This window comes from Loa loa (assembly GCF_000183805.2).
Source record: "Loa loa unplaced genomic scaffold supercont3.121, whole genome shotgun sequence".
NCBI classification, from domain to species: Eukaryota; Metazoa; Nematoda; class Chromadorea; order Rhabditida; family Onchocercidae; genus Loa; species Loa loa.
The window spans coordinates 20677-33606 of NW_018108301.1; the positions used below are offsets into that span (position 1 = coordinate 20677).

At 31.3% G+C, this 12930-nt stretch overlaps 1 protein-coding gene across 1 annotated transcript; it reads right to left on the reverse strand.

Annotated features, from left to right (window-relative positions):
- Nucleotides 1-919: 919 nt before the first annotated feature.
- LOAG_03257 (hypothetical protein) lies at nt 920-6745 on the reverse strand (the record flags this gene model as incomplete). The annotated part of the gene is made up of 13 exons (XM_020446271.1): nt 920-1054; nt 1424-1579; nt 1883-1955; nt 2282-2482; nt 2631-2779; nt 2963-3066; nt 3271-3429; nt 3667-3736; nt 4380-4417; nt 4934-5161; nt 5691-5905; nt 6158-6291; nt 6728-6745. 13 exons carry the CDS (start codon nt 6743-6745, stop codon nt 920-922), a joined length of 1680 nt encoding a protein of 559 aa, XP_020303365.1.
- Between the last annotated feature and the right edge of the window lie 6185 nt (nt 6746-12930).

The following is a 12930-nucleotide window of genomic DNA, read 5'->3' on the forward strand; positions in this document are numbered from 1 at the left end:
CCGCTGAAGTGGATGTCAACATCCAGTGAAGTCCTTATTCTACCGATAACGATATTTGAAGCAATGATAAATATGTTAAGGAAGTATGCATACTGATTCTCGGAGGAACCCTATGTTGTGAAAAAATTCTTTCCTTTTATCGAGTCGTTTAGATTTAGAAGGTTTAACCTTGAGTTAGGATCAAGCAGAACTTTAATTAAAGGCTTACCTTGTGAAGACGTCGAATATACGTTGTAAGGACAGAGCAAAATTTATCGCTTTATTGATATAATACAGAATTGATCAGCAGGGTTATTGAAGAATAACGAGTGGAAAATCGCTTGACCGTGAGTCAAAAGCTGTTGTAAGTAAGAATACTATGGAAGAGCACCAGTCCAGGAAAACCTTTTTACAAAAGGGTCATGTGCATAAAGAAGTAGGAGTGGTTTACATAAAACGTTAAAAAAAAAGTATTCATTTAGATACAAAGGAAACTGTAAAGATGTGTATTTTCGTTAAACAAAGATAACAAAGAAACGTATGGGAGATAATTTTGATGTAATTTGGTGAATAATGCAGTGATGAATCATTAGAAATATTCTAAGCATTTAATGTATAAATTGTTTCGGTTTTTCCGATACCCTATTCCGTTCTCCAGGTCTCCAATCTTGCAAGGTCATGTCAAACCATTTGTTGCTTGTTATAAAATTTTTATTACTTTCATCCTGAACAAGAAATAATTGTAGGGAACTAAATTATCTTTGATATGTGTTTATTGTCCTTTATGAATTATGCAAAACAAGTTTTAAGTGCTGACATACTAAATGTAATTAAATGAATCTGCATAATTACATAATTAAATAAATTTTCGTTTAATTAAATAGATTCAAATTGCACAATTAATGCATAATTAAATAAATTTTTGAAAATTTGAAGTTCGTCATCTGTTGAGTAACAAGTCAAAATCATCATCTGTTGGATAACCACCGGATCGAAAATAATTATATTCAATTAAAGAACATTTCTTTGTTGCTTCAAATATTGCCTGTTCAGACGAAATTTCTTTTCGAAATTTCTGAAGTGATTTTGGTCAAGTGTCAAATTTCAATAATAATTTTCTAAAAGATACGGTGATAAGTTTAGTTAATGAATGCAATTTCTTTTAAATTAAAGCAGTTTAATTAGGGCCAAATATTGCCAAAGCATAAAACACTGATTAAGAGGAAGTTATGGTGCGTGCTCAAAGCAAGTATCGGTACTGTCAACCATCTTCATGACGACAAGTTTTCACGTCGGGAAATCAGAAACAGTTCGTGAATTTTGAAAAGAATTTGATGGAATCTTTTTGAAGCTACTAAATGATATAATTCAAAATTTAAACAATAAATCAGTTCATCATTCAGAAAACGATCGATTTATTGGACTGTTTGTGTGTTCGACTAACCTCAACAAGAAAAATGTGACGCTGAATGCCTATATAGAGGAATTGAAATTGCGCAACTGTTTGTACAGCATGCATTCGATACGTACGAACTTTCCGCACACATTCAGCAATATTTACCGCTGAAGCTCTTTTATCATGCAGCATTAAGTGTGCCCACTAAAGTAACAGGTGGATGAAACGTACACTTCAATGAAACTTTAAGTTTATTTTAAGTAATTATGCATAAATCTGACAGGAATACAAAAGTAATGCTGAAAAAGTATTAAAGAATTTGAAGTTAATTTAAAATTTCGAATTTTTCAATAATAATAATATATATTAGCTTTTCTATATTAATGTTATCTTATCCGATCACTGCAAAGCTTAAAGTAGTATTTAGTCCTTTGAACTGTAAAAAGGGTGGGAAATATTGGTAAAAGTGGACAGATATAGAGAATTTTTATCTAGAGAAACTCATACTTCTAAAGCGGCATAGCATCCAGCTCTTCCTACTCCAGCAAGACTCATACATATATATGGTCGACGCATCTTTCTAAATGAAACAGAAATGCACTGCGGAAAGGATAAACAAAATTCTATAATTATTTCTGTGATCCTAGTATTGCTGTCTGGGATATGGATAACAAAGTTTTGTTTTATATTCAAATATCCGCTGGATCTGAAAGGTTAGCTATATGGTATAATTAAACAGCTGGTGCCATAAATGATGATTTCTTGAATCCATATGAATTGGAAAAGGAAAAGTCAATTTAATGAACGTACACAGAGTGAATCCAATAGTTCAAGACAGGGTTGCAACACTTATATTTCATCGGAAACTTAAAATACTTAATGAAACATTAATTGCCTTAAATGTACCTTAAGGATGAATGTAAAGGCCATAAATGTTCGCAATCTTTTGGTGATCTATTTGGTTCCCAAGCACTGTAGTGATACCATAAAATTCGACGTATTTCATTGCTTTTTGATAAATAGTACTCATGCACCAGCCAATCAGGTGCGATATTAATTTCATTTTTATGTGTCAACACCATAAATTCCTCAATGTGCAAGCACTTTCTGCATTATTTAAAGTTTATGAATCAAAAATTCAAAATTTAAATTAAAAACCAACGGGTATAATTTGAGATTTGACTGATAAAACAGTGGAAAATTACTTCCCGGATCTCTAATCTAAATAACCTTAATTTAATCACTGAAAACAAACCCTTTTCCAGGAATCAGCTGAATATTTTCGGCATGTTGCTTCCATTCATTTAAAGTTAAAAACAATACTATTGTTCGAACATTTTCCTGCCAAACCATTTCCCAGAAATGTTTTACCGTATTCGGTAATGGCAATTGCGTAATGATAATCTAAGAAACTGAAGATTCCGGACAAGAAGACCTTGAAAGATATTGGAGATAAAATATATGAAATACTTATTTTAAAAACCGCAAGATGACGTAAGAATTCAGAGGGATTTATTTAAGGAATAATGCCATTTCATATCCCGACAATATATATTAGAGATAGAAGATTGGAGGACATTATTAAACCTCATTAGGATTATCGCCGAGTGGAATTCGGCTTGCGTGTATAAAATCCGAATCTTCGTCACCACTTTTGAGCACAACACGTGTTTGGTCGATACATATTACATCTGAATGAAAATAACATGAAATTTTTCATATGAAATCTGCTGAGATTTATTGGAAATGAAATTGAATTTTGTAAATAAAATAGGAATCTTGTAAGTTACAGACCTTAAACTTAAAACTGTCTTTAAATAACCAAACTTTTGTAAATACAGCAAGCACTCTTTCTCTTGCCGTACTTTGGATAGCAAAAGGCATTAAAATCATGCCAGGATATCGGCATCTTTTCAGATTCTGGTCATGCGCAGTCCGAGTTACGGCATTCGGAATAAAAGTTCGACAATGGACGAATTCATCTTTCATCCCTCCCATTCCAACTTTTGCAATTTGCTCGATGAACTGAATTACTTTCCGTTTTTGCCGCATTTCTATAATATCAAATGAGCTTGAAATGCGAAATTACAGATTCATTAAAAGGAATCTTAAAAATGAGAAGATAGTGAAGTTTAAATTAGCTTACAATAAGATCATTAATGACTGCGTGAGATGCAAATTTCTCGTTGATACACATTAATCATAGCATAAATATTAAATGGTACTTGAAAAAATGTTACAATTATAGAACATATGCAATAAAAATTGGAAATTTAAATCGTGAAGCTGACGCTGATCATCTTCATTGATCTGCTCATGTTTGACCAGAGATAATTCCTCACTTGTTTTTGTTCTCGATATCTTAAATCATGACCTGATATTCGAAATTTAATTCAGTAAGCGAATCACACAAAATGAGAATGATATTTCGTCCTTCAATTTTAACTAACTCATAATGTCTCTAATTTTCATCGCCTGCGGTATTTTTTCCGCAACTTATTTTCAGGCGAAACTTTTTATAAATCCAGAAAATGATCAAAGATTGAAAACGAATCTAATTCTATCTTAACATTGAAAAATCTGAAGTTGAAATGTATTTTTACGTATTTCGAAATTTCAAACTCGAAATGTGTGAACAAGATATTGCAAGATTGCTGGTGGCCTTTTGAACAATGAAACAGTTGTTATTTTAAAACTACCGATAATTAATCAAAATTTAAAAGAATTTTTTTCTTCTTGTTGTTAGAAAATATTTCACTTTTTTATTCTAACCCATTTGTCAGCTGTCATTCTATTTTTTATTTTTATTCATCTAAGATACGTATTGGTTGCTTAACATTTAAAAAAAACTGGTTTTTTAAAATTAAATTTCAAAAGAAATTTTGTGAATATACAAAATGGGAAAGAAGCTCATCAGATGTAATTTGCAGGAATTAATTTTTGTGATAAAAATGCTTTAGCAACTCTGATGACGACCTAAAGTTACCAACAATATAAAACATACAGTTTCTGGCACTTTTTGTTGCATTTGCTCCACCGATGCTAAAAGTAAAACAAAATTTTTGCAAAAATTGAAGCTGGAATTCTGACAATTACTTTAGCCAAGACTTTCAAGGGACACTAATTTTTTATGTTGAGATCACAATAAAATTCTTAGAACATTTCGTATTTTATCACTTTATTAGTGGAATGTTTTTTAACAAACGGTTGAAAAAGTGAACTAACAGAGAAATTTAAAATTCGCAAAACTACTTGAAAGTAAAATACCATTTTTTCCTCACAAACATTTTTGTCCAAAGCTTTGATTTTTATACGTAACTTTTAAATACGTGAGTTCTTAACAAAATTTCGAAAATTGTAAACATTTTGAAGCCACTATTATAGTGAAAAGTCAACAAAACTAACACTATTAATGGTAGCTAAATTCTATGAATATTATATGGCCATAACGATGAAATCCTTCTTGGCTTATATAATGTCTTCTCGGACTATTTTCGCACTTTTCCAGGCTCTATAATTCTACAATTAATTTATTTTTCGAAAAATCCAATACCATACTTGATTTTGAGAATTTTTCATTCGATTTATCCTTTTCTTCATTCTTTTCCTCATTTCCCCCTTTCTTTTGATCTGCTGCTCCAAGCCAGGTTAGATTTTCAGGTGTTGTTGGTTGGGAAGGTACTGCGTGTAAGATCTTTGCTTCCGGTATTGAATTGGCAGGGATCGCTTCTTGCATGGCCGGATATCCCTGGCCGGTTAATGCTTGTTCCCAGATACGGTGGCGATCTGCAAATATATCGCGGTATTTGAATGTGAAAATAATTATTTCAAGGAACTTTAAAAACTGATAAAAACTGATAGCAAACACTCACGTTTTCGGTGTTTTCGATGTTTTCGATGTTTTCGGTGGCATTTTTCATTTGCTTTAAAAAAACCCCACAAACTCCTCCAGAACTTGTCACATATCCTTTTGTTATAACCTAAAAATTAAATAGTTTATAAATACAAAAGTTTAATTTTGCAATTTAATAAGCAATTGCATGCTTAATTTTTAATAATCTCTATTACCTATCAAATGCTTCTGTCATTAAGTCCCTTTTTCTGTAACTAATGTGATGATCTGCAAGACAGTTCTGTTATGAATTCAAGCATGCTATGAAATCCGGCATCAATCCGGTTCCACATTGATAAACGGTAGCATTACATTCAAGCTATCCGTGACATCAATTTGCATTCGAAATTTTTTTGCTTCAAAAAGACAAGAATAACTCAGTTTTTGATTGATGATGTTTATGCTTCCGATGTTTGTGTTTACTGCGATGAGAATGTCGCCTTCCACGTCTTTCATGTCTTGTCCTGTCCTGTTTTATCAAAAGATCCGGCTGAAGCTCCATACCATTTCTGCTTCCATAAGTCCTTTCCGGTTCTCGGTACACAAAGGATGATGATTCCCTACTTCTGTGTGGCTGTCCTTCCAATTCGCTTACATATCCCGATTTCAATCGCTGTTCTTGTCCATAAACTGATAATCTGGGAAGTTTAAAGTTGGTTAATAATAGCAAACAATTAAACCAAATCTAAGTAACCAGTAACTTCATAAAATACGCCATATTACTCAGAAAAGTTCATTTTGATCTAATATACTTTCTAATATATTACAAATGGCTATTAATATACGCAATGCAATTTTCAGATCGTCATTAAATTGAATCAAATTAAATCTTACTTTTAACAGTCTCTCTCTCTCTCTTTCTTTCTTTGTACAGCTAAACATTTGCTTACTTGTTTGTGTCGTTATATTCTACATTTGGATTTCTATCACTTTGTATTACTTCCGCTGATCTGCCAAATCCGCTGTAACTATGAACAGAATCGTTACTTGGTTGTATTATTCCCGTGTAATTTCGTGGATTGTTCTGAAGCAATTCAGTCTTATTTAATGTACCATTTCATGACACTAGATGTGCCACATGATGGATTACAATTACTAAATTAAGTAATCATTTAATTACTAAGCACAAATCAATTTTATTAGACAATTGACTCAATCGCCAGATTTGTGACAAATCTTATTGCATTATTTTAAGCCTTGGCAATTTATCATCCAATCATTATTATTAATAATTATACAAAATGTTGGTGTAATTGAAATTTTTAGAGCTAAAAATTAATCAATGTCATGCACCTATTAGCAGAGTAATGCAAACGTTATAAATTCGCAACAAATGAGGTCATCATTAATGATCGCTGATTAATGGATTAAGTAGTTACAAGTATAAAAACAATTTTCCCTCCTGAAAATGTTAAAGAATAAAAAAATGAAATGACACTTAATGAGTCAACTTTGCTAACCTGATATCGCTCGTCCATTTCCTTCAACTATTTCACGGATTCTGCAAATATTCTTCTTCGATTCCTTTTTCTCCGAAATTGCTTCACCTTTGGCTCTTAAAGAGATCAAAAAGTGAAAAAATCGTTGGTCAGTGGTACCCATCCGTAGCTCACTTATAATTTTATTCTTTCATCCCAACAAGTTTATTCTTTGTAGATGAAAAAAATCGAATCAGAGTTCAAAGTATTTAAATTCACTTTCAAAAATTTTCGAGGTGAAATTGGAGGGGAATCTTAAATAACAAATTATGTCGAATTAAATCGGTTTAAAAGTTGGAACAAAAAAGATCCTTTTTTATACTGCTATCTTGACCTTTACTATAGTCTAACCTATTCAGCAAGTTTACTACAAGCGTAAGAAACAAAGCGACCACTCGAAAATGACTTTGTTAGTTTCTGAAGCGATTTCATCTTGCTCTTTCAGTTTTATTGTGAAGATTATCTAATTCGCAGTCACGTTTGTATTTTATGCAAAAATTCTATCGTTTCAGTGGTTTTTTTCTAAAATCAGTTCAACTTATCAAAGGTTTCTAATCAACTGCCTACTAATTTTAACTCATTTTTGTCCCAGTCTATTTTATTTCGATACCTAATCTTAGCAATTTAAAAGTATCTCCCTTATCTTTCGAGAATTTTAACAGTTGTTAGACACAAATTTCAATTAAATCAGTGTTAAGTGGTATGTGACTGGGAAGATCCGGATACGAATGACAAGTACAGCAACGAGAAAAATTGATTTCACAATTCATGAAATTCACGCTTTCGGTATTACCAGAAATATTTTCTTTTCAATCAAAGCACTGTAATAATGTTGAGAAAATGCTTTAAGTGTACTTACCAAAGCCAATTGCAAGAACTTCACTGCATGTATATTTCATACAGTTAGGCCTAAGCCATTGCTAATTAACGTTACTTTATTTCACCTTCGAGAACTACTAAGAGGTTACTTCTCTAGTGCATCAAGTTACTCCATACACTATTTTATCTGTTTTCTGCATTCCAGATTTTGATATTAATTGAACGATTTATATCTATTACTTCACCTCATTAAATTATGTGACCATTATTTCGGCCGTGTCAGATCAAACCGCCGTAGTATTAAGCCTAGTTTCCCAAGAAACCTTTTTAATTTTTTAAATACAAATTTTAAGATCTTCCATTTTCTACATTTCAGGTAATTAGGCTTCTTACTGATAGCATACATTGAAATCTACATAAATTGATACTTTCAAAGTTTAAAAAGAGAGGTACATTCCAAACAGTTTGGTTGATAAGTTCCACATAATATGGAGCTTCTTGCGGTATCTGAAATACCCGTCCCTTGACCTTTTAATGTATATTGATGAGATTTAGAAATTTGATTTCATTCTCCATTTATTCATTTGTTATCCATTAAATGGTTTATTTTGAGAAGGACCTAATTTAAAATGTTATGACGGCATTTCTTCTTGCCTTTCGTGATAGGAGCCATTGTTTAGATTATTTTTTGATAAACTGATATGAGAAAGAATCGATGATATTGTAGTGTAAATATAATAGCATTATTTTCTCATCAGAAGGAAGACAGTAGTAATGAAAGAATTAAAAGATGACCACTGGTCATTGAGTCATTGAAAATATGTTTACTTCACTTTTTTATTTCAGATATGTTTGAAAATCTGTCAAGTTTAAAAATTTTTCAAACTGCTCGTGCATATATCTATTTCATTTCAAAGATTTTCGTGAATTTTGTTTCAAAAATTTTCTTCAGTTTCAATTACATCACTCTCGCTATAGATGGCTTCCAAAGTAAATGTCACTTCTCCCCATGATTATAGCAAGCTACACGTACATGCTAATGAAGTATTAAATTTTGATTATGCGTTGGATAATAACTAGGCTTTCTTCTTACACACACGAACACACATAACATGCATTGATCTGAACATTCATGCACTGGCACGAAAGGGAAAAGATACTGACTTGATAAAGTTCTTCAAATAAACAGAAATGATATGAAAGCCATTGTAAACTTATCATCAGTGCATTGCTTGCGGTAATCATTTCATATTCGAAAAAAGATGGAATGGAATATTTTGGAAGTACTGAGCATTTCAAGTAATCCAAATAATTCGCGAAGAATAGCAGAAGGGAAAAACAAACGACCTCATTAGGCTCGGAACAAGCATAAGATGTCCTTCAAAGAGACAAAAATGAGCCAAGCAAAATAAAGTGGGATGCTTTTATCTCTAATGGCTACAAGAAGTAAAGATATGTTAAACACAAACTATTTCATTTCACTTAGCACTTTTGATTTATTACATGATTGTTTTTTTAATTAATTCAGTAAAGTGTCCCTCAACTTGTCTTAGCATGCAAAATATAAGAAATGAATGATAATTCCTTGTTTCATTCCAAAATTTTGAAAGAATGCAAACAATGAAATTGGTGTGTTTTCCATTCTTAACAGACAACATGAATTATGGCCTGCGGTTGTAAACATGTATAATTTAAAAAAAAAAACGAAGAAAAAAAAAGTGAAGCAACAGCTGTTTTGAGATATGTGTCATGTGGGAAGAAAAAAGATGAGAGGAATGTTTAGTACTTTCATTTTTGAATCAACTCAGTGATTCTATCTCCTGCATCATTTTCCTTTTCCGTCTTCTCGTGTGAACGTGATCCTTTCATTTTTAGCAGAAAGTATTTAGGCTTTTCACTTAATCTTTAAACTATTTGATAGATTTCAGTGATATGCGCAGGATCCCTTTAGATTCCTTGTTTAACTCAGATAATTGTTTTGCAGTAATAAAGATAAAAAGCTGAGGTAATCATGGTAGATCTTAGTTTAAAAATAAATTCAATTCGAATTCAACATTGACTTTATATTGCATCTAGCCAAATTAATATGAATTTAATGACTTTCGACCGTATTACATGTACTTGATTATACATGTATTTAAATGAAATTTAAATTTGGTGGAAAAAAATGAAACTATAGACTAATTTTCATATTATGTTTAAACCTGACGCTCGAATTTTGGCAAATTTTTTTTATTCAATCGATAAGCAAAAAAATGGTGCACCCTTGCATGCTTCATTACTACTAGGTCCATAAAAGCTAAATTTCGGCTGTATTTTTTTTCTCAGCAATTATCATTTCTTGAAGATAACATTCAGATCTTCATTTCGTCTATTTATTGCACGACCAGGTTTTGAATCAATTTCTAACTGATTTCAATTTGTTATGGCTCCTTCGATCTGGTGATTAATCACTTTTTGAATTTAAATCAACGTGAACATTTCTCCTCACATATTCACCTATTCCACTGCCATAAATTTTTAATTTGAATGACTAAAGGAAGTAGACTCCCTCAAATTATTAAATTTTAGAAATTTCTTCACAAAGTCTCATCCTAAAAAGACCCGCAGATTATAAATCATTCCAATATTTATCACTTTGTTACTAAGCATAGGTTCTTGTTCATATGACGACCATAGTTTGCATCTTTTAATGATAGCACGACGCATCATATTGTAAAATCGTTTCATAATCACAAAATAATTGTAGCAAATGAACAGTTCCTCAAAAGATGCAGCTTTGTCAGAATTTAACAACTACTTCATTTTGCTCTTTACTTTTTCAAATTCTAAAATGTATACTAGCTTTACTAGCAGAAAATTTAATTTAAAGTTTAATTCGTTTTAACATAAATACATTTACGGACTACTCCAAATATAAATATATTCTATGGAAAGTCCTACATGCATTGTTACTGGAGAACTTGCAGTGGCATCGTTTCAAGTAAATTCAACGATTACATGAAATAGCGCTATTAGGAAAAGGATCAGTAACACCATCGATAAATTGAGTTACTTTCAGAAGAGAAACATTACTTAACTTTCTTGCAGAGGATAGCATTTGCTTTTTTTCTTTTTTATTTGAACACTGATGCACAACATTACATGGCACATATTGTTGTAGAAAGTGAACGGATGGAATGCTATGATTTATACAACCTTTCCAACTTGCAGCATTTATATCTAGCATTACTATCATTGACTAGGCTTACTTCGTCAAGCTATGTAAACTGACCGCAACTTTTTCTAATCCAAGCCATATACCACCTAGTTTAGTAGGAAATATATATGCTTCATATGTAATAAATCGTTTGCAGAAAAGATAAGACGGAAAAGAGAAATATGAGGAAGTAGTCACTGGATTTGTTTACATTTAGAAATCCAACTGGTGTCAAAGTTTTTATGGTTTTCAGTGATCAAAAGCATGTAAAATACTCGAATATCTCCCAGTAATTGTCACAAGTCACCATATTGAATGAGACAATTGCGCATCTTCTACATTGCTTTTTTTTAATCGATGCATTCTTCTTTGTGTTTATTTCCATATCTCAATTTCTAAATCAAATCCTACTTGAAGCAGCAAGAAAATTACTTGCTCTCTTATTAGTTGTCGTCTGATTCATTGATATTTACAATGGGTAATGTCTAACTTGGCCAACAAATCCATTCATAGTTCCATTTATTTCTTCCATGTATCTTATGACTTTATATATAGCCTAGATAGAAGATCGAATATTCAAAAATCATTCTGAAAAGAAAAATTGAAATTTATGGAAACGTTAGAAGTAAACACGCCATAACATTTGATAGATGTGATTGCGAAGTGACAGACAGACAGTGAGTGAAAATTGCATAAATAATTGCTGATTTCTTGGATTACACGTAAACACGTAAGTGTTTAAAGAAGTAAAAATCTTTCTGAACTATAGTTAATAGTTTCATTCTCTATTCCACTCTGTTTCTATGACATCCTTAGTTCATGAAAGTATTTTTGAAGCATTTCATTGAATTAAGCAAATCGATGGCCTCACAGTGTCCTCAACTGATGACAAACACTATTGCGTACATCCATCCTACAAATACTTCCGAAGTCATAGAAAAAGGGAGCCATTTCAACTTATTTTCTTTATTTTCACATACCATTCACTAATTTTTATTTTCATTTGCCAAAAAAATATACATTAGAACAGATAATACTTAAATTAGGATTTAATTATTTCCTGTCAGTTATATTCAAATAAAATGAAAATATGTCAAATAATTCAATCATTGCTATGGGTAACTTAATAAGGAGCTGTTTATCAGATAAAATTAATGGAATGAAATATGACGTCCTTTTTCTCTTCAATATTCTATTGCTATTGGAGCAAAACCGATAATTTGGGGCCAACGATTCTTGGCTATACTAAATTATCATTCTATAATGAGCTAATTACAAAAGGTACTTACTTGTTATGATTATAATATATTGGAGTTTCAATTGAATTCAATTATACAGGGAAAGCTTAGTAGTTCCCATTTACTGCTTTTCATCGGCTAATGTTAACAATTTATTTCGCTGTTTCCAAGAGATTGTAATTTCTCTATTGTCTTGCTGTTTCTATGTGGATGTGTGGTGTTAGAGATTATCTTCTTGTCCTCAAATTGACTGGCTTAAAATTAGCCAGTATCTTGAAGTTCTTTAGTTAGCTATTATCATATGATATCATATTAAATTTATCGTTGACACTTCCTTCTTTTATTTCAATTTTAGGTTGAAAATTTTCGAATTTTTTGGTACATTTTCGTTATGGCAAGCTATTGGGTCTCAATGTTAATTAAATAACTCATCACATATTGTCAAGTATATTGAAGGAAATGATATGCATAAATAAGTATTCCTTTCGGCGATTTTATAAGCCTCTCAGATGGCTTTTAAATTCTATAAAGGAAATATGCATTATACTATTATCGCATCTTCCAAATGAGTGATTTTCGTTTCAGTCGATCTTTGAACTTTCTTTTTTTCCTATTAATCAATAATTCCTGCCAATTAACTTCGAAAAATGAATGAAATCTATTTTGAAAGCTGTAAAAATTCAACAAGAAGTTTTCTCATCGAACTTATTTATATTTTCAAATAAATAAGCTAATTAAAAAACAAACACACATGTCGACAGACAACAGCGACTTACTTGAGAAAAATAAGAAAGATATGAATTTTTTTTTGAATTTGCGATTACAGATAAGCAAGCTGTCTTACTTAGCATTAATTACTAATGAATTTGAATTTAGCAAATATTTTTTAGGATGGACAATCCGATATTCTGAACTCAGTTATTGTATTT